Source organism: Rosa chinensis, chromosome 6 (genome assembly GCF_002994745.2).
Source record: "Rosa chinensis cultivar Old Blush chromosome 6, RchiOBHm-V2, whole genome shotgun sequence".
Classification (NCBI taxonomy): domain Eukaryota; kingdom Viridiplantae; phylum Streptophyta; class Magnoliopsida; order Rosales; family Rosaceae; genus Rosa; species Rosa chinensis.
Genome location: NC_037093.1, coordinates 5,553,087 through 5,579,302, shown reverse-complemented (window position 1 = coordinate 5,579,302; position 26,216 = coordinate 5,553,087). Strand labels below are relative to the sequence as shown.

General features: G+C 37.4%; 5 protein-coding genes across 9 annotated transcripts; 3 read left to right on the top strand and 2 right to left on the bottom strand.

Moving 5' to 3' along the window:
- The first annotated feature begins 3,806 nt into the window (after positions 1 to 3,806).
- On the top strand, positions 3,807 to 9,758 carry LOC112169498 (probable sucrose-phosphate synthase 4). 2 transcript variants are annotated; one of them, XM_040509147.1, is made up of 14 exons: positions 3,807 to 4,374; positions 5,125 to 5,214; positions 5,484 to 5,710; positions 5,805 to 5,868; positions 5,951 to 6,150; positions 6,240 to 6,720; positions 6,819 to 6,947; positions 7,233 to 7,364; positions 7,474 to 7,650; positions 7,800 to 7,892; positions 8,009 to 8,071; positions 8,177 to 9,019; positions 9,110 to 9,237; positions 9,340 to 9,758. In XM_040509147.1, the coding sequence occupies exons 1-14, from the start codon at positions 4,168 to 4,170 to the stop codon at positions 9,617 to 9,619; spliced, it is 3,114 nt and encodes a 1,037-aa protein (XP_040365081.1). In that variant the 5' UTR covers positions 3,807 to 4,167; the 3' UTR covers positions 9,620 to 9,758. The 2 variants fall into 2 exon arrangements, with proteins under 2 accessions (XP_040365081.1, XP_024162301.1); XM_024306533.2 differs by having other exon boundaries at positions 3,808 to 4,374; positions 7,839 to 7,892.
- A 324-nt stretch (positions 9,759 to 10,082) lies between these two features.
- LOC112169500 (coiled-coil domain-containing protein 158) lies at positions 10,083 to 15,349 on the bottom strand. 2 transcript variants are annotated; one of them, XR_002924692.2, is made up of 12 exons: positions 15,185 to 15,349; positions 15,006 to 15,092; positions 14,114 to 14,247; positions 13,113 to 13,171; positions 12,980 to 13,034; positions 12,847 to 12,897; positions 12,391 to 12,430; positions 11,733 to 11,773; positions 11,556 to 11,660; positions 11,016 to 11,085; positions 10,676 to 10,795; positions 10,083 to 10,397 (listed from the first exon to the last, which is right to left on the bottom strand). XR_002924692.2 is itself a non-coding variant. In XM_024306535.2 (12 exons), the coding sequence occupies exons 1-12, from the start codon at positions 15,231 to 15,233 to the stop codon at positions 10,329 to 10,331; spliced, it is 858 nt and encodes a 285-aa protein (XP_024162303.1). In that variant the 5' UTR covers positions 15,234 to 15,349; the 3' UTR covers positions 10,083 to 10,328. The 2 variants fall into 2 exon arrangements, 1 of the variants encoding a protein (XP_024162303.1); XM_024306535.2 differs by having other exon boundaries at positions 11,038 to 11,085.
- A 99-nt stretch (positions 15,350 to 15,448) lies between these two features.
- LOC112170446 (glycerophosphodiester phosphodiesterase GDPD4) lies at positions 15,449 to 19,887 on the top strand. Its single transcript, XM_024307740.2, has 9 exons — positions 15,449 to 15,699; positions 16,241 to 16,327; positions 16,590 to 16,687; positions 17,682 to 17,742; positions 17,903 to 17,980; positions 18,271 to 18,363; positions 18,468 to 18,557; positions 19,413 to 19,540; positions 19,620 to 19,887. Exons 1-9 carry the CDS (start codon positions 15,529 to 15,531, stop codon positions 19,786 to 19,788), a joined length of 975 nt encoding a protein of 324 aa, XP_024163508.1. The 5' UTR covers positions 15,449 to 15,528; the 3' UTR covers positions 19,789 to 19,887.
- A 104-nt stretch (positions 19,888 to 19,991) lies between these two features.
- LOC112170449 (peptidyl-prolyl cis-trans isomerase FKBP12) lies at positions 19,992 to 21,939 on the bottom strand. Its single transcript, XM_024307744.2, has 5 exons — positions 21,778 to 21,939; positions 21,613 to 21,646; positions 21,448 to 21,509; positions 21,234 to 21,286; positions 19,992 to 20,301 (listed from the first exon to the last, which is right to left on the bottom strand). The coding sequence occupies exons 1-5, from the start codon at positions 21,863 to 21,865 to the stop codon at positions 20,200 to 20,202; spliced, it is 339 nt and encodes a 112-aa protein (XP_024163512.1). The 5' UTR covers positions 21,866 to 21,939; the 3' UTR covers positions 19,992 to 20,199.
- A 349-nt stretch (positions 21,940 to 22,288) lies between these two features.
- LOC112170447 lies at positions 22,289 to 25,803 on the top strand. Of its 3 annotated transcripts, none has more exons than XM_024307741.2 (6): positions 22,289 to 22,618; positions 22,714 to 22,784; positions 22,990 to 23,095; positions 23,399 to 23,531; positions 23,742 to 23,888; positions 24,364 to 24,604. In XM_024307741.2, exons 1-6 carry the CDS (start codon positions 22,545 to 22,547, stop codon positions 24,421 to 24,423), a joined length of 591 nt encoding a protein of 196 aa, XP_024163509.1. In that variant the 5' UTR covers positions 22,289 to 22,544; the 3' UTR covers positions 24,424 to 24,604. The 3 variants fall into 3 exon arrangements, with proteins under 3 accessions (XP_024163509.1, XP_024163511.1, XP_024163510.1); XM_024307743.2 differs by lacking the exon at positions 24,364 to 24,604 and adding an exon at positions 25,328 to 25,803 and having other exon boundaries at positions 22,290 to 22,618; XM_024307742.2 differs by lacking the exon at positions 24,364 to 24,604 and adding an exon at positions 25,226 to 25,803 and having other exon boundaries at positions 22,290 to 22,618.
- The last annotated feature ends 413 nt before the right edge of the window (positions 25,804 to 26,216 follow it).

Sequence of the window (26,216 nt, the reverse complement as noted above, 5' to 3'; positions counted from 1 at the left end):
GCCTTGACAATAACCAAGGATTCAAATGATTGGGGATCAATATTAACCATGTTGGGATGAGAAAGGTGACGACATTGTTTTCTATTTCCTTATAGTTTGCTTGAGCTAAACTATGATGTTAACACAGGTTTCTCGTACTGAAGTTTCTACTCAGACTGTAATTCCTTTCAAGGTGTGCTTGCATAGGTTTTTTTTTTTTAGGAGGAGGTGTGCTTGCATAGTTGCATGCTTAACAATGTTATTGAACCTAAAGATTGGTGTAGTTTTATTTCAAAAAAAAAAAAAAAAAAACAAACAAAACAGAAGTTAGTGTAGTTTTATGATAAATCTGTATATTGGTTATTGAAATTTGAACTAGCGAGTATAGAAGTTCAGCAGTCTATATTCCTGTTTGGGTTGCTGCCTGTTTCTTTATTTGAGTAGTGATTATACGGTTTGATATTTTGGACTGATTGATTTCTGAAAGTTGCCTGTTCTCTGTTCGATCCGTTGCTTCTTATTCACTAATGACAATCAGTTTTTAGTAGAAGACATGCACAAAGAGAATTTCACAGCTAGAAATACGTTGTTAGGATGATTCCAAATTAGAATGCTGGCTTCCAAAATGTGGTTTTTAGCTCTGTCAAAAAAAAAAAAAAAAAAAAACGGATGAGTCTTGGCCGTATGCATGCCCACAGCACACCACCACGTTTATGCCAATCAGTTTGAAATGCTTCCCTATCATTTCCCTCTGTTAATACTATTCAAAACCCAGCGAGTATCTTAAGGATTGTCGAAGGAATTTAGAATGAAGCATTCCCGTGTTGGGGCCTGCAGGCTTTAGCAAGATGGAAAACAAGAAAGTCATTAGGTTGTCGTATTATTTGCAGAACTTGAACTCATAAAAGTAGTTATTAGCACAACTTGGTCGAGTAATAGGCCGTGTGTGCATGATGAGATATATTAAGACTTAAGAGAAAAGGTCACTTAATACTTGTGGGAGTTGTGGCGGCTGCTCCACCCAACGAAGCATCGACTATGCTTACCAATTAGCCGGCACTCACCCAGAAAGAGGAGGAGAGCATGTAGCTAGAAAAAGTCAAAATCTGCGTTAGGCTTTGGGGCCTTAATATAAAGCCTTATAATGAATCCTAGTCCTTTCAAGGCTCAATAATTAATCATTTGTTTAAGATTACTTAGGTGCACCGAGCAGCCTGATGTATTATGCATGGCGTTTGAGGTGTACGTACGTGCCGGTAATCTGCTTCACATGCAATTAGAGCGGATGATGGAGTCTCAAGTGTGTAACAATCAACTTGACATTAGCTTTCACTTGCTATGTCCAAGTGTGAAATGTTTCTTATAATTTCTCATTTTAAACTACTAACATATAGTATTTCATACACCAAATATTCCTCATCGATCAGTTTGCAGATAGTTTTACGCATCAAGAAAGGAACCTAATATTACTATCCACTTTAATTACTTGGTTTTCTCAAAACCTAAAATTCTGTGATGTCCCATCGGAACATGGAACATCTACCTGTTTGCATGCACTGATCCAGGACCAAATAACACCTTTTTGGTACGTCTCATCCCTAAACCTTGTGACTAATGTATTACTGATCGATCATAAATATGTAGCAACCTACTTTATTCCAAGCTAGCGGGCGAGGTTGATTCAACATCATTATCATGCATAGGGATCTTGTGACTCCTCTTGAGATCGAAAAGTACGTTCTGATTCTTCGTAAACTAATAGATCAGAATATAGAGACACATATTTAGAGTGGATGGCCTAGATGTGCATTCTATAAATATCAAGCAAAAGCTGGAATTATAAAAACAAGATCAAACCGTGCAGGCGTGCTAGCAATAGTAGACAATTAATTAATCGAGCATATACACAAGCATATATTCAAGGCTTTGAAGCCTACCCATTTAAGTGGCTGTAATGTCAAATAAGTGCACAAGTGGCTTAGATCGATTAGATATGGGAGCTCCATCGAGGCATCGATCAGGTTTGGAATTGAAGATAGAAAGAATTGGATGGCCAGAAATATGATAGACCTCCTAACCACATTGGATATTCCTGGAAATATCCAATTTCAATGGCATTTTTGCCTTTCTGTTTTCAGCCCCATATCTTATTATATGCTCTTCTTTGCCCGCCACTTCATCTATCATCTATTTTATGATTTTTATCATTCTGATGTCTACTTTCCCGACTCCCATCTTCATACACTACATCTCTTATTTCCACGTACGCCCTTTGATTTCCTTTTTTTTTTTTTTTCCCTTTATTTCCTTTTACTTCTAATGACTTTATGTAGTGTTTTGATTTTATTTTGTATTTTAAAATTTTTTATATTTTGAGCACTATAAAAATTTAGACAATTCTTAGGTTGACCCCTTGGAAAATTTTGGGATTAAATTAAAAAAAAATATATATATATTTTTAGGTACTGTGTTTTTTTTAACCTACAATACAACTACTACAATTACAATGTTTTTTTCCGCCAGCTTGATTATGATAATTTTGAAGCCTCTAGCTATAGCTAGGCTAGGCTCAGCCCTAGTGGTAGTGCACTCTTGTGGTGCTAATTGCCTTTTAAGGTATCTGATGCCTAGCCAACAGGATTACCTACTTCATTGATCAACTCATTCATCCATGGCAATTTGGTAGAATATTGGAAAGGTTTTATCTATCTACACATAACCAACGTCTAACTTTATTTCATAAACCAAAAGAATTTTAGGAACACTTCAACTTGATCATTTGGAACATTTAACTCTGAGACCTTCTTCCATCCCGATCTTAGCTTGAAAACATAGATAGATGCATGACAAGCAGTTAACTGAAAGTAATAAAATCTGAAACCATGCATGATAAAAGTGAATTGAAGCAACATCCTCGAAAAATTATTCTTATAGACTGATGGGTAGAGTATAAGATTCTTTCTTAGATCAATCAATATCACATGTCAGTTCTAGCTAGTTTAGGTTTTCTAAGCCAACTCAATAATTCTTGAGTGTTGTGATTGCCCAAATCTTAGTTTGTTAAGTAAACAAGGCAGTGATCCATACATAGACATCGAGCTAGAATAGAAAGAACTGTCAGTTATTGGGATTAAGACAAAAGGGTGAATTGAGTGTGTCTTCGTCGTCATGCAAAAATATTGCAAATTATGCATGTCACAACAAAACCTACATTAAAGCACGAAAGCGCCCGCCCCCTCCCTGGCCAATATGTTGCCCTTGGCTGATTCTGGCACAAATTTGTGAAAATGAGAATTTTTCAAAGATATTGATATTTAAGCGCGCATAGCTTTTCAAGATTCCTAAAAGGAGAAACACTCGAGGAGAAATTTAGCTCTTCTGAAATTTTGATCTCCTCTCTTTTTGACAAAAATGTACTTTAGGCTAACCAACATCGTGTAGTTTGTTATGCTCGAAACGATGTTAAGATGACAAACTGATGTTAAGTTGATCATGAATGATATCAATCTGAAACTTCAAGAAGTGTATGTAATTTATCTTTTTTGGCGCTCTACATAGGGTAAATTGTGAAATTGTAAATGAATTCTCGTAGTCAATATATTCTTTATTTTTAGGGTCAATTCTTATACTAGCTAGATTTGAACTAGAGAATACTAAAAGAACGAGGATGTATGTGTAATATAGGTTATACAGCTCTAAAAGGAAATGAGAGAACCAAAACCACCCAATCCATATTCACAAATTTGTCGACATGAATTTTTGAAAATGTTGTGGCCAAAAATTTAAAAGAGCGAAGCCTTTATAAAGAGCCTTGCTTATTCATCCAAGCTGGTTTCAAAGTTGAAGCTTAGCTTATTTGAAACCATCTCTGTTTCTATCCATCTCTTCCTTAGCATTAAAGTTTTTCAAGAGAGCATCAAACTATACATATTCTCCAATATTTTCAAGTATTCTATTTTTCTAATTGGAATTATAAGATTCCTGCCAAGAATTAAACTTTACATACAAGTATTTTTCTCATTTCTCAGTTCCTTTCTGGTAACATGAACTGATATATAAGCCATTCATACATATCTAGTTTTCACATACCAAAGCAGAGAGAGAGAGAGAGAGAGAGAGAGAGCTTCAAAGTCATCATTCTTCAACTTTCTGCATCAATAATCTCTTTTAAATCAACAGCGAGTTAAGATGGCGGGAAACGACTGGTTAAACGGTTATCTCGAGGCGATTCTGGATGCAGGAATTAATACAAGGAAAACGAACGATGGGAAGCAGAAGATTGCCAAGTTTGAAGAGCAAGTCAAGGAGGAGAAGTTGTTTAGTCCCACAAAGTACTTCGTGGAAGAAGTAGTTAGCAGCTTTGATGAGTCTGACCTCCACAGGACGTGGGTTAAGGTCTCTTCTCTTCCCTTTCTTCTTCACTCTGTCTCTGAAATTTCAATTGATTAGTAAGTTCATGTCAAATTGAGATTAGGGGAAATTAATCAAGCTCTTCAACTTGAAGCATTGCAATAACTCATGTCTCTTCCGTGCTAGCATTAACGGTGTTCATTATATTAGAAGTAGTAGCTCATACCTCACATGTCCTGCAACACATTCAGTCTAACCAAGTTTGGTTTGCCAAAACAGAGGTGTGTTTGCAGAGAATATATGTGGGAGGCAATGTTTGCTGAAATAGTGGTTATTATTCTTCTTGTAGCTTTTAGACCCCATCCTCATGATAATAATTTCGTTTAGGGGACCGCACATATAGAAAGATATGCTCCCATCTTCTTGGATCCAATAATTAAGCTTACATTCATGAAGAACAAATCAGTACTAGGAAGTTTCATTTATCAGTGTTTGCATTGATTGAAATCCTGAACTCAGGTACAAAATAATTTGACTTCTGATATTGAGTTGACTACGTACATATTGTACCCTTCTCTGATTGTTATCATGAACTTTGTTGTCTATTTCGAGTTTAATGGAACTCAGAGCCGGTTCTAAGAAAAATGACATTCAATAATATACGGGATGTTTGGCCGGCTTGGTGAATCTAATTAAACCCGAAAAACTAAAAAAGAACAATTAAGAAGGGAAAAGAGAAACAGAGAAAGGTAACTGCATTTACTTTACTTAACTGTGTGATGGTTGCACTTGCAGGTAGTAGCTACAAGGAATACCCGTGAACGCAGCAATAGGCTTGAGAATATGTGCTGGCGCATTTGGCATCTCGCTCGTAAGAAGAAACAGGTCAGTGTGACTCACAGAGTGCATATCATCGAGAATCATATTTCATTCTCAAGCATAAAGCTAAGGCTATAGCAAATTTTTCTACCCACTTACATATTCCGATCCTGATTCCATTCCCAATTTCAACTATGGAAAATGAAACCGCTAAATTTACTTACTGAATGACGTGTAAGCATACATGTATTACTGAAAATAGATGAAGTCAAAGCGAGCCTAAATTTGAAAAAAGATGAGAGTAATAGAACAAAATTTCTTACAAAAATTTGCAGATAGCATGGGATGATGCTCGCAGACTTGCAAGACGACGTCTGGAGAGGGAGCAAGGCCGCCATGATGCTGCGGAGGACCTTTCAGAGCTGTCTGAAGGGGAGAAGGAAAAAGGTGACACCAATTTTACAGAACCGCCTGTCAAGCAAATTGCAAGAATCAACTCAGAAATGCGATTGTGGTCTGAGGATGACAACAAGACTAGGCATCTTTACATTGTCTTAATCAGGTAACAAATTAAAGGAAGTATTTAGTCGAGTGTAACAACTGAGTTGATGGGTCATACAATTTGATCACTCTGTGTCCATGTTTTTACGTTGTAGTATGCATGGGTTGGTTCGTGGAGAAAACATGGAACTTGGAAGAGATTCTGATACAGGTGGTCAGGTAATAATCAATCAACAAAATCAGGTTGGACCATAGTTTCATAAACTAAGGGACTTGGACTTGATCATATTTATGTTTTCAGGTGAAGTATGTAGTGGAACTTGCTCGTGCTCTGGCCAATACAAAAGGAGTCTATAGAGTTGATCTGTTAACAAGGCAAATCACTTCACCGGAGGTAGACTCCAGCTACGGTGAACCTAATGAGATGCTCATTTGCCCACCTGATGGCAGCGGGAGCTGTGGAGCCTACATTGTCCGCCTTCCATGTGGACCCCGCGACAAGTACTTATAACTAGGATTTCTTCTCAAGCCTAGAGCATATGTGCTCAATATGAGCATTCATTTGATGATGCACATATGCTGCACTGCAGGTACATACCGAAAGAGTCACTATGGCCTCACATACCTGAATTTATTGACGGGGCTCTCGGCCACATTGTGAACATGGCAAGAGCTCTAGGCGATGAGGTCAATGGTGGGAAACCAACATGGCCTTATGTCATCCACGGCCACTATGCTGATGCAGGGGAGGTGGCTGCTCAGTTGTCTGGTGCCTTGAATGTGCCAATGGTGCTGACGGGGCATTCCCTAGGAAGAAACAAGTTTGAACAACTGCTCAAACAGGGGAGATTGTCGAGGGAGGACATCAATGCAACCTACAAGATTATAAAGAGGATCGAGGCTGAGGAGCTGGCTTTGGATGCTGCTGAAATGGTGGTGACTAGTACTAGGCAAGAGATTGAAGAGCAGTGGGGACTGTATGATGGGTTCGATCTCAAGTTGGAGAGGAAGCTCAGGGTTAGGAGACGCCGGGGAGTTAGTTGCCTTGGACGATACATGCCAAGAATGGTGGTATGTGAAAGTTTAATGACTAACACATCATGTCCTTAAGACTTTCTATTGTTTCCCAAAGTCTTGGGCATACTAACAAAAATTTCTATGTGAATAAGGTTATACCGCCAGGCATGGACTTCAGCTATGTTACAGTGCAAGATACTGAAGGAGATGGAGATCTCAAATCCCTGATTGGTTCTGACAGAGCTCAAAGCAAAAGGAATCTCCCTCCAATATGGTCTGAGGTAGCATACCCTTCCTCCACCCCTTTCACATCTCCCATTGCCTTCATTTGGTTAACTGTGTGTGTGCATATACACAATATACCACCTCCATAGTATTTCAATTGACCCGAAGCAAATGAGTGAAGTGAAATAAAAGAAAGATCCTTTTACATAACAGAACCTAGTCATATGCATGATATCGGTAACAAGTTACAAACTTACAAACATATTTAGTTTCGCTTCCATTTGGGGAACGAATAAAATAATTAGAACAGTTTGCCACTGATAATGGGTGATGCAATGCAGGTAATGCGATTTTTCACTAATCCTCACAAGCCCACTATACTTGCATTGTCTCGTCCTGACCCAAAGAAAAATGTCACTACATTGCTGAAGGCCTTTGGGGAATGCAAACCGCTTCGGGAGCTAGCCAACCTGGTAAAGTTCACACCAGTTCCCCCACAACTGAAACCCTCAATGCAGTAAAAGACTAAAAGGTATAGGAGAGAAATGACTACCAAGTATTGATCCCCTATTGTTTATGCAGGCACTGATACTTGGTAACAGAGATGACATTGAAGAAATGCCAAATAGCAGTTCGGTTGTTCTAACAACTGTGCTCAAGCTGATCGACAGGTATGATCTGTATGGTCAAGTGGCCTATCCTAAACATCACAAGCAATCAGATGTCCCTGACATATATCGTCTAGCTGCAAAAACAAAGGTACATATCGTGTGATGAGTGAGCAAATGAATGGTTCTCATGATCACTGACCTGTTATGTTACGCTAACACTAGTAATCACATGACCCTGATTATTGGTTTTATAGTTTGCATAACTTACCTCCTAGCCCTTTTCTTTGCAATACCTAGATTTCTAAAAGTGACACCCTATGGGGATTTCTTTTGAAGGGAGTGTTTATCAACCCAGCTCTTGTGGAACCTTTCGGTCTCACCATTATAGAGGTTAGTTTTCCACACTCAACTGGTGGAAATTCAGTGATGCTGTCATAATAGACTTGAATCTCCCCACCCCAATACGTTTTTTTTGTTTTTTTATATTCCTGTGGTTTTGCTTTCAGGCAGCTGCTTATGGTTTACCAGTGGTTGCCACCAGAAACGGAGGACCTGTGGACATTCTGAAGGTAACCAATACATGTCCTACACTCCAAAGTCAAGGAATGCTTTGTGATTTACCCTAACCTTTATATGCTTATGGTACTAATGGTGACCTAACCATGTATTACTAGGCACTAAACAATGGCCTCCTAGTTGACCCACATGACCAGAAGGCCATAGAAGAAGCACTGCTGAAGCTTGTTGCAGATAAAAACCTCTGGTTGGAATGCAGAAAGAATGGCCTGAAGAACATCCACCGCTTTTCATGGCCAGAACACTGCCGAAACTACCTCTCCCATGTTGAACACTCCCGAAACCGCCACCCTACCACCCGCCTTCAGATCGTACCAATTCCTGAAGAACCAATGAGTGACTCTCTAAAAGACGTGGAGGACCTTTCTTTGAGATTCTCTGTAGACGGAGATTTCAAGCATAATAGTGAGCTTGATGCAGCAACTAGACAGAGGGAACTCATTGAAGCTATAACCAAAATGGCTTCATCCAATAGCAATGCTGGTGCTACTTACTGTCCTGGTAGGAGGCAGAGGCTGTTTGTAATAGCCGTGGACTGTTATGACCAGAATGGAGATGGTACTCAGACGTTTCAGGAAATTATAATGAGTGTCAAGAAAGCAGCAAGCTTAGGATTTGGCCAGGGTCGTGTAGGCTTCGTATTGTTAACTAGTTCCAGCTTACAAGAAACCGTGAAGGCATTTAAAGGGTGCCAAGTAAGCATAGAAGAATTTGATGCGGTGGTCTGCAAAAGTGGCAGTGAAATGTATTACCCATGGAGAGATTTGGCAGCTGATGCAGATTTTGAAAGTCATATCGAGTACAGATGGCCTGGAGAGAATGTGAGGTCCATGGTGCCAAGGCTGGCCATTTTAGAAGGTGGGGCTGAGGATGACATCACGGAGTATGGAGGATCAAGTAGCTCAAGGTGCTACTCTTATAATGTGAAACCAGGAGCCAAGGTGAGAAACTTGCTATTCTGTATAAAAAAAAAGACTGACCTCAGCTTGCTACTCATAAATTTATGCTAATGACTGGTGTAAAAATTGCAGACTCGGCGAATCGATGACCTGCGCCAAAGGCTGCGGATGCGAGGCTTCCGATGCAACCTTTTCTACACTCGTGCAGCATCAAGGTTAAATGTTGTACCACTCTTTGCATCAAGAGTACAAGCACTGAGGTTAGATTTCCTTTGCTTACTATATTTTAGAACTCTATACTGATGACAGTTACCAGAATGTTTAGTACTGATCACTCATCACTGTTCTATCGTGTTATGTAGATATCTTTCGGTCAGGTGGGGAACTGATTTATCCAAAGTGGTTATGTTTGTGGGGGAAAAAGGAGATACAGATAATGAAGACCTGCTGGCTGGTCTCCATAAGACACTAGTTTTAAGAGGATCCGTTGAGTATGGCAGTGAGAAGCTTCTTCATAGTGAAGATGGTTTCAGAAGAGATGATGTAGTCCCACAAGATAGCCCCAACATTGCCCTTGTAGAGAGCTATCAACCCCACGATATCTCAGCCACTCTTGAAGCTCTTAGGATAAAGGGACTTTAGTTTTGCCTTTATCTCCCCTATACTATTATATTATATTTCGAAAACTCGAGAAAGAACGAGTGCTACACAGAAGAGAATATACATCTCAGCTTCTTGCAAGTAATTTCATTTATAAAAACTAACGGAAGCTTTATTTTTCTTCCCATGTATCCAAATATCGAATAGTTCCGTTTCTATATAATACACAAGGAGCTCCTGTTATAAAAATGCTGTTTAGCAGGCATTGGAACATACCCTATAGTTGTTTTCTTACACATTTGTGAGGCCATATGAGCATTTAATATAAAAACTTTCCTACTACATTGGGGGAAAAAAAATCAGACCAATATACAGGTGTAGAATAAATGGAAGATAGTTGGCTACAGGCTCTGTGCCTGTCACATAAGACATCAATTTTCCATAATGGTTAAGCTAGACTTATCGCAACTAACAGGAATCAATTCATACTTGGGATGTGACGGCATTTCATGTATTATAGAGTTTTCATGAGCAATCTGTCCATAGTTCAACCAACATCTATTCACAAATTACATTCAAGTTGCATTTACCAGCTGCTGAAGTAATGTCAATATGTTCCTACTGCAGATAGTTATACAATCAGTTTTGATTTTTTGTTTGCATGGTTACCTGAAAAGAATTCTAGCCAAGAGAAGCTTTCATTTCTGAGCCGCCCATCTTACCCCAATTCATGCTCGTGTTTCAAGTTTTTTCATACACAAGAGTCCAGTTCCACTTTGTATTCCTCTCCGCAAGCACATTTAAGCACATGAGATATACCCTGTAAAAAGCAGAGCACCACTGAGAGAAAGGATCCAGTTCTTTTAAGTCTTCTTTTCCATGAAATATGCACAGACCATAACCTCAATTGTTAAAAGTTCTAAAGCATGGAATTTCAATGCAACTATCAACATCTGCTAGATAAATTCTATTATTTCATGTCTGTCAGTGAGAACCCTTTCATGGAACTAGCCTTGACCATATCATCTAATGACAATATGGTTACTACATTCTATAAATATTTAAACACCCGAAGAAAGCACCTGCTATATAATTTACCTTTATTTTATCAATTTGGTCCTGCAGAGACTTCAAGTATTCAGTTTCTCCAGCTTTATCTGATAAAAGGGCACTGTATTCGTCCTCCAGGGTCTTTATGTCCAATGCCCTTAGCTCTGGCTAGAATGACCCATAACGAGAAGGGAAATGAAAAATTAAATTAGTGCTATCAGATCAACAAAACTGTACATTTCTGGGCAATAAAACTGAGGATACAAAGTCGGCATTAAACAAAGCAATCTTATGAATTATGATGCTAACCTCAGGTAGTAAGTTTAGCTTAAAATTTTAAATTTATGATTATTTGTCTGACATCTGCAATACATCTGACTAAACTAACCTGTATTGAGCAAACAACTGACCTTAAAATCATTTTCCCTGCAATTTAGTTGCTCAATAGCCTGCTTCGTCTGAATTGGCATCACAAAACAACATGAGAATATTAATATTTTAGAAAATATCTGTTTCAATAAGTTTATTTTGTCTGTTGTGTTTGCCTTTTGCTTTTAGAGCATGTGTTAAATGTAATTGAAAACAATACCTCTGCAAAAAACTACACATACATTACTTTTGTTTTCAAGTAGGAAATGTAAAGCCAACTAAGGTCAGTAAATACTGTTTCAAGGGAATAAGTTCAAATGGAAAACTGAAAAGAAGCTTTACAATGAAGAAAAATCACAGCTTGAGTTGTAAAACAGAAATCTCACACAGGTGTGAAACTTTAATTTATTTACTAAAAGGAAACAGTATTTTTCCAGGATGTGAGAAATAGAACAAACACCCTCACGTGGAAAGTTATCAATTTATCATACCCATTCAAAAGAAAGAATCAGCATATATTACTTCCAATGGAAAATAAGAATCCAATTTTAGAGGCAACCTTGTAATTCTCTCCGATAAGTTCAGATTTCATTCGTAGAATCTCATCAAGCTTGACTTTAGCAGAGTCAACCATCGCCATTAGGTTCTTTCTTGCATCATTGTCCTGTTATTTTAAAAATAAATCCAAGGATCTCTACTCCATACATCTGAAGGATCAATGGAAGTAAGTTCTTACCTGATCATCCATGTAGAGGTGGTCACCAATGCTAGCCTTGCCTGCAAAGAATTCCAGTAAGAATAAAATGAATTCATTAATCACTACGCATCAAAGTCTTCATCCCGAATAGAAAAAAAAAAAATAATAATAAAAAATTCCCCCTTTTGCATCACATAGAGGATGCCTTTCCCTATATTAGTGTTTACTTGCTTCAACTTAAACAAGTTTCCTTAACAATACCTATTTTGTTCAGCTGGTTTTATAAACCAGAATTTATATACTACCCAAGTATGGGATATCATGCAATTGTTGCATATCATTTTGTCCAGAAAAGCCTTGCTTCATTCTTAGACTGAATGATTAATACATAGCTGCATTTGGCAGAAAGCTTCTAAGGCATCGCAAACCACTCACAAACAAGTCTCATCAGTTTCAGCATTCCTTTAGGTCTAAAGGTGTTGCGACATAACCAGATTTCAGAAGGAACAATAGTTTAAGTGCAATGGGTTAGGAATTCCCAGCTTGCATTCACATGGGCTTAGAATTACAAGGCATATATAACCTTTAGCTAACAGTAGCAATTTTATTTTTCTCATCACTATTATATATATTACAGAATTTGGTCATAGAGACACCAAACTAAGAAAGTTTGTATTAAGAAGCTTAAAAGACACACCTTGAATATCAACTCTTTGCTCATCAATTGTATCCTTAACCTGCATAGATTGTAAAAAAATGGCACAACTAATTTCTGCATGACTTTAAACCTTTGAAGCAGAAGCAACAAATAAAAAGCTAAAGAACTCAGAGGCAATTACATGGTTTGGGTCTACACAAGAGTTTTATATCTTCAGAAGAAACTGTATTCCATAAAACAGGAGTGAGGAGATTTACTTAGTCAAAGTCTGGGGATTTATGCAAGTGGATTTTTATTGCAAATATGGGATTCACCATTAATGGACTCGCTACATGTAGTAGATGCATGCCTTGTTACCTTCAAAAAGTATAAGGAAATAACCTCCCTAGTGCTACATTACCACAAAATAGAAGCAAACGAGGAAGAATTCCAGCAATACCAAAGAAGCAATCTCACATATGTAAATAAAGAAGACTAAAAAATCCGATGGTTTACCATTCCAGGTTCTCCAAGTTCTGTAGTAGTCTGGTGACCACTAATCCAATCCTGACCAAAATTCAGAAAGGAAACTATAAGTACAATGAACGTAGAAGACAAATATCCATGAAGGGAGCTCCAACAATCAAACCTGTTGTTGCTGCAATTTGGCATTGATATCACCTGACACTTTCAAGTAGTAAGTGCTGTTACGAAAACCAAGGCAAGTGTTATATTTTTAAACTAGGTGATTGTCAATCAATTCAGCAAGAAGATTGAGTTACCTCTTCTGAATAAGCTTGGCAGCCAAGTTGATCCTTTCTTGTTCAATAAGCTCCAGAGTCTACTTATTGCAGAAATTTTTGGGGGAAAGAGGAAGAAAACAAGAAAGGCATCCAATTATATTTATACCGCGCAATCAAGCATGTTATGAACTTATTCATTTTCTTGTTAAATAGACTTTTAGTCAGGCAATTGAAGTGATAAACAATACATGCTTGATGCAACTCATCTCTCTGCCCTTTACCCCTAGTCCCCTATACCTACTGCATTTAAGAAATAGAAAGAAAAACATCTTATGAAGCAAGCTTGTCTGTATAAACAGAAAACTTGGACTCTTGAATGCCATACATGAGGAGGTGCAAACCAACAAAGACACAAAATGTCATCATAAAAACATTTGAAAATGTTGAATTGTAAAAGACTCGGCATTTTTGCACCATGTTAGCCATGCATGCTTGACTAGTATAGTAAATAAAGCTCATCCTATAGAGAAGGTACAAACAAGCACACTAATTTACACACTTGAAGCATAAGCAAGGCTACAGAATGTTATAAAGAAGAAAGAAATACTGATTAAAACTTAGATTGTTGATATAGTTAAAGCAGAAAAATGATCAAAGTCCAAGTGTTGACTTGCAAATGGATCCCCAATCACAAGAGAAGTATTATATGGGCATTTTCTTGGATATGAGAAAATGGTGAGGCAACTCATGAGAAGAAACACAAAGCAGGTCTATGTGTTTCACTATTTTGCTTTCAAGTAAATTTTAAGCCTCAAGTATAATGTATAATCATAAATTCTTTTTCAAAGGAGTAGTAGCTTATAAGATGAATTTTAACAAAAGACACAAGGACAATGATGCAACTGTCACATTGTTCTGAAATCTTACATTTTGATTTACTTTTCCTATTTTGATTATTAGTCTATTACACCAAGTTTGAACCCTTACAGCCTACTTATATTCCACCCACTCCCTCCTCATCACACACATATAGACTGTACCTGGATAAGGGTGGATGAATCTGACTCCAAACAAAGTATCTTTCTCTGTCTTTCCAGGATCCGTGAGCATACTTGACCCTTAGCATTCTTCATCTGCTCAATGTCTTCCATGAATCGTTTTGTTTCGGATATTGCTGGAAAAATAATGAGTATACGGTTCAAAAGTGTTGAAAAATGAGGATCATAGAAAGGAAGCTTTGTTATGCAAAAATTAAATAAGAACATAGATTCACATTTGAGTTGATACTCAATACATCCAAAATATGTTTAATTACGAATCAACCAACTAACTGAAAAATAAAAGGAAAAATTTTATGAATGAGACATCCAGATAAATTTCTGAAGTTGAAAATTGAGAAAACCAAAAGGCTTACAGCTTGTCATGGTCTGTAAAATGATACTAAAGTGAACAACTCAACCCTTGCAATGCAAGGCTTATAAATAACTACAAGATTCAAACAAGTAGAACACAGTTCCATCTGAGCGTAGAGTAAATATATTTCACAATCCCAAACAACAACTTGGCACGACTCATGTAGCAGAAAACCAAGGGTAGCCAGTTTTTAGTATGGAATCAACACAGACTGCATCCACCGTTTCAAGTTCTCATGAGCATATGCATTTTTTGTTCATATGAACAGCTAAAAATTCACTTGAAAAGAGTGTACTGCAGTGAGGCGCTGAGAGCCAAAGTTGATGATGTAGCATATTCTAGAAGCAATAATACACTCACAACCTTGCTAACAAGTTAATTTTGATTGGATTATTTTCACAACAAAACGCATAAATCGAAGGGAAAGAAGCATAAATAAGCTTGTTTTAAAAAGATTTCGAGTAAAATAAAAAAGAGAATATAAGAGCGTTGAATAGGAGGAGGAGGAGGAAGAAGAACCAGAATTGAGATCGTTGTCTAAGGTCTGGATGGTGGTTAATTGCATTTGCTCCTCCACTGAGACCTTCGCTGCTTGATCCTCCACATCTGTTAAGTTCATAATCGAAGCAAAATTAAGAGAGAAGCGATGGATGAGATTTGTGCAATAATATATAGCAAACAGAGATCGGAATGCTCACCGTTCATTTGAGAGCGCAATGTCTTCATGTACTGCAGATACTCCTCCATTTTCTTTCTTCAGAGATCGAGATCGAGAGCGAGAATGGCTTCAGCAATTTTGGAGGGAAAGCAGAGGAGACGGTGATGATCAAGCTTTGGGTTGGGCTCGGGAGTGTGTGTCTGCTATTTATACCTATGAAAGCCTCTGTGAAATGTTGAAAAAGACATAATTGACCTTCTAATGATAATAAAGATCAAACACCTAAGGCTCCAGGCTCGGGGGATGTTTATGTAATTAACCGAAGCAGGACCTCTCTTCTTCTTCTTCGTCTTCTCTGCTGTGGGTATCCAAATCGAAATCGAAATGGCGATCTCAACGAGAGTGGGAAGGAGGCAATCCTTACATCAACAACAGCGGAGGTTTCCGATCAGGTTTTCTTCAAAGAGACTCTTCCGGACGATTCTCATCAGCCTCGCCTTCATCGCTCTCGTCCCTCCCCTTTTCTTCATCTTCAAGCTCAAGACCTTTCGTCTCGTAATCTCTCTCTCTCTTTCTTTCACTCTCTTTGTTTTTGTTATACTAATGATGATAAATGTGCCTTGAGCTCGTTTTGATTTATGGATGTGTGAGCTTGTAGTTTCAGTAAACCTGAGAAAATTACATGTTTGGAGTATTCGGCATCCAAGGAAATATGAGAAAGAGAGTAATGCTGGGTTCTGTGATGATCTCATGAATCGTTTTCTTTGCTAGGTCTTTTAGCTAGGCTTCCAACTTCTCCATTTAGTTTGGCTTCTAGTTAAGTAGCTTAGCTAGCTAGTGGCGCCAACAATCTGATTCTAAAATGGTTCATGCTAAAGTTGATTATTACTAGGCATATCACATTCTATATTGGTGCTGCCTCATGAGCAGCTGCTCTCTCTCTGAATTTTCTGCAAGATACATATACCATGGAAACAAAAATTATCTTCTACTCTTTGAGATTAATGTCAGGGGGAAAGAGAAATGACAACTTGTATTGTGGATACTTTCAGTCTACACTCAAATATTTACTTCACAAGTTTTTTTTTTTCTACAGACTCAGTTGCGAAAGTGTGGTTGGCTAAATAGTCCTCCTCTTGTATGTGCGCATGGCGGTGACTCAAGTTCCGCCTTTCCAAACACGGTAAGTTTGGGTCCTGACACATAGCAAGTTAGCAAGTCAAATAGATTCTAAACTCATGTTGTTGATTTATTCAGCCATAAACTGATTACATGCTTATCTTGTAAAGGACCATAATCTGCCTGATTCTCATCTTACTTCCATTGAATACGAACTTTGAGGATTCAAATTTAGTTTACCTTTTTTGCCTGCAACAGGTTATTTTCCAAAGGCCTGATTGTTGAGTGCCCCATCTCTCTTACAACTATTTTGTTGTTTTCCACAGATGGCTGCATATCACTCTGCTCTTAATTCTCAAGTAGACTGCATTGAGATTGATGTTTCTCGTTCTTCAGATGGAGTTCTGCTTGCGCTTCATGACAGGTGCAGTGTTCTCAGAGTTCTCTGGTTTCACCTCTAAGCTGTTGATTGTCATCTTACATCATTTGACTACCATTATTAACAATTGCTTTACACTTTTTTTTTTACCTCAAAGAACATGGAATCTACAATGTATTCCTCCTTATTGTTCTGTTTGATAGTTCATCAAGTATTGGATCGATTTCTTTAATTTGTCATCATATCATACCTTAGATAATTCCAATGGGTAATTTCAAAATATACATACTTATCAGAGTTTATCTAATAAAAGTACGGAATGTGCTTTTTTTTTTTTGTTATTCCGGCTGATTCAGTATCTAAAATATCAATGACATGTGGTTTTAATCAGTAATTATTCTTCCTTTTTCTGTTGAAAGGTGTTTGGCCTTGTTTACATTAATGATGAAGCTTATGCTTGTCAGTGCACTATTTACTAATTCAGTGTGCTACTTTAATTTGTACACACTCCTGTTTTGTTTAATGGAGGTTTTAGCAACTAAGAGTCCGTAAGGAGTGCAGATATATGGAAAGTGGTTTGGAAAATTCAGTTTCACCTTTGCAGAAAGAAAGAATGTAAAGAACTGGAACATGTTAAAGCCTTCTTTTGAGGTTGATCTATTTACAAACAAAAGATAGGGATTTAGGTGAATGGTACATCTTATTATTGATTTGCATATATTTACTAGTTTCAATTAAACAAACCCTTGCAAATAGCAAAAGACCTTTTAATATTGAATTGTTTTTTGCCATTGATAATATCACGAGTCAAAGTCAAGCTCCAAAATAAAGTTTTATATGTAAACTGCCCAATACTGCTTGCTTGGTATCAATGTTCATGACCAAGCTTGTATTCTAAGGATTTGTTGAATCTCTGATATGTCATCAAAACATTATATTCACTAGAATTTGTTCCTTTGGACCTTCATTATATTAGGTAGCATATTCAGAGTTTTATTTGAAATTGCTGGTAGATTTGATTCTCAAATGACACAGGCAGGGATTTGCAGCGGATATCTGGAAACAATACTTCGAAGGTTGGACACTTCAGCATGAAAGAGGTGAGTTTGCAGTCTATCTTTCTTGTAAATTATATTTAGCAACTTCTTACCAGGATTTGGTTAGAGGACTAGCTTATCTATATATTTTAGCTCTAAAGCTACGCAGTTAGGTATTTGTGATAATGTTGATTGAGAATATAGATTTAGTTTGTTGTTGTAGATAAAACATCTTGGTTCGGTGCATCAATCTGCAAAGTTCCACGATGCAAATATTCCTACAATTGAAGAGGCTCTTAAGGTAAGTTTGAAGATCCGCTTTAGTCATCTCTCTATCTCCCTCTTTCATAGAAAATACGATGTCCTCTTTGTAGGAGACTCTGTGTGTTTATCTGATAGTTTTGGTAAACATATACATCTATCCCATTGATCCTTTTGGTGTGCCTTAGCAGAAGAGGCCACTATCCATTGACTTCCATATACAAGTTTTTGTTGTTTTTATTATTATTATTATTATTTCAGTGTTTTTCTCTTTAGGCAGTCCACCCACATGGGTCTGATCTCTGACCATTGTGTTGATTAACGTTTCAGTTGGTATCAAGTTCAGTTAGGCAGGTGGTTTTAGATGTAAAAGTCGGGCCTCCATCGTATGAAAAAGGTCTTGCAAGGGATGTTCTTGCTGTTGTAAGTCTGTTTGCATCACCTTTCTCATTTGGATCATTTTAATTTTAGTTGACATGTTTTCCCAAGTTACCTACCTCAAGGTTGTCCTGTTTAACTTTTGCCAGATTGAGAGGATCCAGTGTAGGAATTGCGTTGTATGGGCCAAAAGCGACAATTTAGCAAGGGATGTGATCAGACTATCCTCAGATGTCATGGTAACAAGCAACTTACTCTTTCCTTTTCCTAATCTCTAGCATCGATTTCTCAGGGGGCATGCTGGAGTTTAGCATATGATGGGATAACAATTGCATTTGTTAATTTGATTGGTAGGGGAAGATTTGAAAGCGTGGTTTCTATATGTGCAATTTTGGTCAAGTTTCCTTAAGGGAAAGTGCTTGTCATAGCCAAACAAATCATCACTTCTGTTGACAAATGTAAATACTTATGGCAAGATTTTGAGATGATAAAGATGGCATCAGCATGTAGTTTTAAAACAGTTTTCCATATCCCTTTCTGATTCGGTTTCTAAACTTTTGGACCTCATTTGCATTCGAACCGTTTTCTTACTGATCAGGTTTAATCTATTTTGTTCCTCACCACAATGAATTTAGCAGTTTTTTGTAGGTTGGCTATCTTATTGTTTCTTTCTTTTTGTGCTTTTGCAAGTCTTTTTTGTATTATATGATATTATTAAAATAAGAGAGTTGAAGACCAATTTACACTTTCACCACATTACCCCTCTTGCCTAAATCTTCAGATACGTACATAGTTGGTGAACAATCAAGTATGGTGGCTCATCCAAAACATGTTTTCGTCAAGTGCAAAAGCTTTCGTGGCCTTTAGAGGCAACTTTAAGTTTGTAGAATCTTTTGCTTCAGTTTCTTCATGCACGTTGCCACAGGGCTTAGTCATGAAACTGCAGGGATTCTCATTAATAACATATAATGTCAAATTACTTGCAGAGATGATATTAACTACAAGTGAAAGCATTCGATACTAATGCCAGATTTCTCAGTACAAAAGGCGGTGACCTTCTGAGTTTATTGTTAATGTGATATTAATTATTGCAGGTGGGGTATATTGTTATGATTGATCAGTCAACCGGGGCTAGGACCAACTTACTGAGAATGAGAGATGCGCGTGTTGTTGGCGTTTACCATCCCTTGATTGATGAAAAGCTTGTGAGAATTCTGCATGGGTATGTCTTTAACTTGATGCATTAGAACATGTAGGGTACCTGTTATGAGAATTTGAGATTCACATGTGGGTATCAACAGGAGAAATAAGAAGGTATATGCGTGGACTGTTGACGATGCGGAGTCCATGGAAAATATGTTGTTTGAGCAGGTCGATGCGATTGTCACAAGCAAACCGAGGATGCTTCAAGCTCTAATGCAAGATACCAGAAGACAGTGTCTTGAGCATGGTTTCTCATTATCAGAATAACATCCATTTGATTGACGATAGACTTGAGATTTTTTGAAACTGTGAAAGTTACCAGTGTACAGAAAAACAAGGTGTTTCTCAACTACTTACTACTTGAAAGGTGATGGTTGTTGTATGAAGACGATTAGTTGCATAATATATGCATACTCCAATTCCGGTGATCATAAGTACCCTATCAGAATCAATGCTTTGAATTTCAGAAATGCGAAAACTTTGACAAATTATTTCATATCAGGGTAGAGTTTTGGCTGATCCATGCTGCAGAACATACTGAACAAGGGCATACTTAACAAGATTTGAAAATAACATTTTTCTTTTATAAAAATTGTACATGTCCATGGAAAAGCAAGCTCTACTTGGGATATATCACATAACATGGATTTGCAGATATTTCCACTCCCTGCCCTGATGTCACTCCAAGCCTAGGACTTCAATCTCAAAAACCAACACTGAATTAGGTCGTATCCCCCATGCAGTAAATCCACCAGATCCATAAGCATAGTCTGGAGAGCACTGCAAAATCATAGTCAATGTCGGGTAAGGTGCTTTATAATACCTCATATACAAGATGCATCCAAATGAAATGAAAAGATCTTACATCTTAAAGCAATTACTTTTGAAATGCCATCAGAAAAAAGAAAAAAGAAAAAAAAAATGATGCCAGAAAAATTATAGAAACCAAATGATGAGGACATCATAGTCAAACCTTTTAAGTTTAGAAGTTTTAAATTTTCCTTTATGAAATCTTTTAAGCTTCAGGTTCGGGAGTCAAGTCTTACTATGATTCTTTAATGCTAGTTAAATGTGAACTATCTGCTCAAGTATAAATAAGTGTAACCAAATGACCAGCTATGTCTTGATGAATAAATTTTTTTAGAGTATTTCTGAGTTTTCCTGAGATGGGAGTGTTGGTGTGAAGCCTAGTTTGGGTGAGAAGCCTGGGAGTGATTCCTAACTAGTTTCCTATTCCTATCCTACAAAATCTGTGTTATAAGCTCTGAACTTTAGAGTTTGTTGATCCTGGTGTCCAAGCAGTGAGTATACTGCATCACCAAAAGTTATAAATGAGATTATTAGAATCAAGAGAATGCTGGTATCATGTATTACAGACCATTCTTACATTTCACACATATTTTTGTATTGGGGGTGCTTTACGCAGACACGATTCTTGTTCTTTGGGGTGAAAATATACCATGAAGAATATAGAGATCTATTGCAAAACTAGGGAATCAAATTCATGATTTTGTCCCTTTTCCTATACAAAAAAAAATATATAAAAAGTTGATGTCAATTCCCAATGAGAAGAGTATTCTTATCCTAGAAAAGTAGGTCATCAACAACTTCACCAAATGATTTCCTCTACATTCACTGTACTTCAAAATCTAATAAATCATTGGATGTAAATATTAATAAATAAACTCAAATAAGCACAGAAGTTAAAATACCCTCAGACGAGCAACTTCTCCAACTTGCATTCCAAGGACGCCTTCATCCCACCCTGCAAATGGGTTCCAAAAAATAGTGAAAAAACACACCTGTGTGCGTTTGTATAATTACCTATACACCCAACACGCATTTGTGTACATCTACACACAAGCACACCCACACACACACACACACACATATATATATATATAAACAGGAAACAATGTAGTTTACCTTTTATAACAGAGCCTTGGCCAATTTTGAAGCTGAAAGGCTGCTGCCCAGGGTCCTTGGTGCTAAAAAAAAACAGAAGAAAAACGAAACACGATTTAATTTGACCAAATGGAAAAGCCAGAGAAATTGTAAATTAACTCTTTCCTTGAAACGGAATGCTCTCACCTCCAAAACTTGAGATTGAGATCACCATTTTTTCCTACAAAGAAGCACAGTAAATTAACCCACAAAAAACAAATCAAACATGGAGCAATTCAGAATTATAGACATGATCCATTCTTAGTTCAATGCAAAAGGAGGAAGTTTTAACGAAGAAACTGAACAACTAACCATAACCAGTGCAGTGAACGGTGACCTTTTGACCTGGCACCGGTTTGGGACCAGTTCCAGCGCTCAGAACTTCCTTCTCCACTCCCATCTTCTTTTCTCGCTGCTGCTTGCTCACTCTTCGATTTAGGGTTTCGGCCAGGCCACCTCACCTCTTTTAGATAATCTAATTGGGCTTTCGAACTAAAATCGGCCTCGGCCAGGCCCAGTATGTGTACTATTACTTGTACAATGGTCGGGTCGTTTTCTTGTTAGGAAGAAGAAGAATCCTATCTACCTGTCAACTATAATCCAGAAAATTGTACCCGATCCAGAAAAACAAATCATACAAACCTATCTGTATCACGTGAGTTAAATCGGGGCATTCCAACTTCCACGTTGCTCGATCTATTTACAGTTTCAATCATAGAGGGTGGTGACCTGGCTCAACATAAGTGGTTGATGTAGGCGCGAAGCCGTGTAATTCCCGCACCCGAACGCAACTGCTTCCCCTCCATAAAAGAAAAAAGAAAACTTGGTAGTCTGATCTCTATCAGCACAAACCGAACCAGAAAAGATCTCTCTTGATTTCGAAAAATCTCTCCAGATCTGAGCCGCAGTTTTCAATTCCCGCAATTTAAATATCTCAGAATGTGGAAAACCGAGAGAGGACACTAATATCTCAATTCTGCCCCATTTTGTTTATATTCTTTTCTCTTTCTTTTGTATACAAGAAAGGGGAGAGAGAGAGAGAGAGAGAGAGAGAGAAAGGAAGGAAGGAATTTGTGGAGATGGCAAATATTGGGCTGCTCACCATTTGGCTCAACAAGAAGATCGTCGAGCCTCTACTCGAAATCCTTCGCAAGTACTACTCTTCTAACTTCTATTGGGTCTTGCGAGCTGAGCTTGCTTCATTCGCATTCGAAATTTATTGGTAATCTTTTATTTCACTTTTTACAGGGGTGCCGAGCCTAAGCTGTTGGCCTTCTCTGCAGCTCTTGGCTTCACCATTGGATTGTTTCCAATCTGTGGTAATTATTCTCACTTCGGATTTTTTGGATTACCCCTGTATTCATATTTAGTTGTTCTATAAATAACTCATTACTCAAGAGGCAAAAGAGGTCTACCCGCACTCTATTAGTATGGTATGCAGAACTGGGTGCTAATATTGTTACTGGCTGAGGTTATGCTGGATTTCAAAAGGTTAACTTGCATACCCTAATCTCTCATTAACAGGGACAACTGTGATTATCTGTGGGTTGGCTATTGCATCTCTTGGATCCCACTGCCATGCGCCAACTGTCATGGTGATTAATCTCATTGCTACACCAATCGAACTGAGGTACTTTTGTGCTTTTCTATTAAGGATCTTGGTAGCTTATAGTTGAAAGGTTGAGTATGTTATGCTTTGTCATCGTCTGTGCATGTGCAAGTTTCTGTTTGTGTGACCTTGATCATGTGTTCGAACAATGGCAGTGTGTGGATTAGCGTCAGACTTGGTATTTCATTTGTTCAAACAGAATTCCATGTTTTACAGAGAATAAAACAACTCTCACAGCTTTCAGTTTCTCTCGTACCATGTCTTCCAACATTTCATGTTACATCTATGATTATATCCTGATTGCTGTTGTCTTTTGCTTTCAAGTTTAATGGTACCGTTCCTGCGCTTTGGTGAATACGTCTCTGGTGGACCTCATTTTCCATTGACTTCTGATGCTTTGAAGAAAGTTTTAACCCTCCAAGCTTCGCATGAAGTCTTATTAAGTATTGCACATGCGGTAGGTGGCCAACTTAACATCTTGTAATCATAACTCTTTCCCTCACACTGACAACTACACACACACGCACCCCTGCATATTCACTTTCATTAACGCTAGAGAAAGCGCACAATTTATCAATTCTATTCTTAAATTGTGATCTATTGTGATGTTTCTTTGGCATCTTAATGAAAGACAATAGTGTCTAATATCTTCTATCAATCTTTGCAGTTGTTGGGATGGCTTGTTGCGGCTCCTTTTATTTTTGCCGCAGTGTATATACTCTCTTTACCATTGTTTAAGGTGTTGGTTCACAAGTTTAGCACGCGTCCTTTAAGCCCAAAGAGATCACTTTCACCAACAGAAGGCAGGCTTAAGGTAAGGGATGCCTGATTAACATTGTAGTAACAATGCATTTGCTTGTCATCCCATAAATTGGTAACTTTCCTTACATGTTTATGACACTATAATACCACCTGTACATGTAACATCACTGACATTCTGCTCTCTCCCAATGTGTGTAAGTATCATGCTTTATGATCTTGTTGTCTTCATATTGGAATTGAACCGAGTTAGTTGAGTCCATGAAAATTTCACATCAACCAAACTAATGCATCTGTTTTCTATGCATCATCTGATGTATTCCGCTGAAAAATTAACTTAAGGGTTGGGTAAAATGAACCTTTTGCTAAAGTTGATTGCTGACTGCTTGAAGATTGGGGTTTGATTGTTTTTGCATTTAAGAGTTTACGTTCAAACGGTCAAAGGACAATATCCCCAATTGTTTCTTGACTTGGATAAAATATTTTTGAGAAGATTTAAGGACATACCAGACCCTTTGGTTATTTTACAGAGCTTCTTGCAAGAGGGAAGGCAAGAGACAATGGAGGAGTTGGAAGAGCTTCTGTTATGATTATATTGGAAAAGATCTTACATTGTGTAGATGGAAGTATTTAGTTCTAATAATCAAGTGTTCGATATTACCCTTCCGTACGTGATATATCATTTAACAGTATACGTACTAATGTCTTCCGAAATTCCCAAATCTGTCAAAAATTGTTCATTTTTAACAGAAATGTCCAAATTCTAACTTCTCTTGCTTCTTTTGACAGAAATGTGTGAGTCACTGACAAGGGATTTTTTATTTTTTATTTTTTTTTTTTTTTTTTTATTTTTTTTATAATTCCACTTGGTCTTTATCCCCAATTTTTATCTAATCAACCAGAAATGAAAAATTTTTACCCCAAATTCATTTGGTGATAATTCCTTCTGCATCATTAGAGATGGTGCCAATAGCAATGGAAATTATTCTATGCACCGACGGTGTAAGTGACCCAATCCTTATAAAATAATCTCAACTCTTGATATTTATTATCAACTTTATTTTTAATAAACAAAAAGTGTATTTAATGCAATCTAACCATTCATTTATGTTGGTGCAAGTGCACGGCGGTGCACTGAATAATCTCTCTTCAATTGCCCCACTTTTTTGGTTCATTCCCAGAGTACGCCTCACGATTTCACTCAGCTCGTAGTCCAAGGAAAAATCAAATAACCAAACTCTTGTTTCCTAATTAGAATTCATTCGGCAACGAGTATTAGGGCATTGGGTGTTCGAATATGTGTCTCAGTGGGATTCTAGACGGCTATCAACTTTTTTTTTATTTGTGTGTAATTATGTGGAGATATATAATGTTTAGTTATTTCACTCTCAGGATGACGAAAAAGAAATTTGATTGACAAGGTTGGAGGCTGAATGCATAGGGAGATGCTGACAAAGTTGATGATGCTAATCACGTGGTTTAATGATTGGGCAGGATTGATGAAGACGAGGGTTTGGTCATTAACTGTGCCATCATTTGGGCATTATATATTACTAGCCTCGTTAGCCTCGTTACCCGTACGATGTATGTATTGTTGGTGAAGGGATGAAGACGAGGGTTTGGTCATTAACTGTGCCATCATTTGGGCATTATATATTACTAGCCTCGTTACCCGTACGATGTATGTAATAATGTATTATTGGTGAAGGAATGAAGAACGTTGAAGTTTGAAATGACTTAATACCTCGAAAGAACAAATGTAGCACATCAAAATGCATTTCTCCTCCAAGTACCCTGCGATCACCGTTTTGTATGTATTGTTGCTGCATAGAAAAGTTGAAGAAGAGATTTCAAGTAGCATTCAAAGAATAGAAAAAGAAACCCCAAAAGGCCAAAACAAATGGCTCACCGTTCAATAATTTTTCTTCTCCTGCTCTTTGCTGATCTAAAAATGGGAAAACATGGGTTTGATTATTGATCTGAACTTCAGAAATATGGAATTGATTTGAACGTGGTTAGGTCTTTCATGGGATAAATGTTCAATTTTTGAATGATCATGGAAAACTGTGTTTGTCTTCTGATAAAATCATTTAAATTTAATATTTCTCCGAATTTTATCTCATTTGTGCAAGGGTATATTGGACAAATCATATTTTGGTGAAGTCTTTGACACTAAAACAGGTGCCTGCATTTATCAGTATATTTTCTCCCGAAATAATTTTAAAATAAGTTTTTTTTTTTTAATAAATGATAATTTCATTAATATAAAACTCATGTCAAGAATGTCATTACATGCCCTTCCGCAGTCTTGCTATCTACATATCAAGGATTTGTGATGAAGACCACAGTGGTACATAGGTATACACCAATTATATTCGAACTT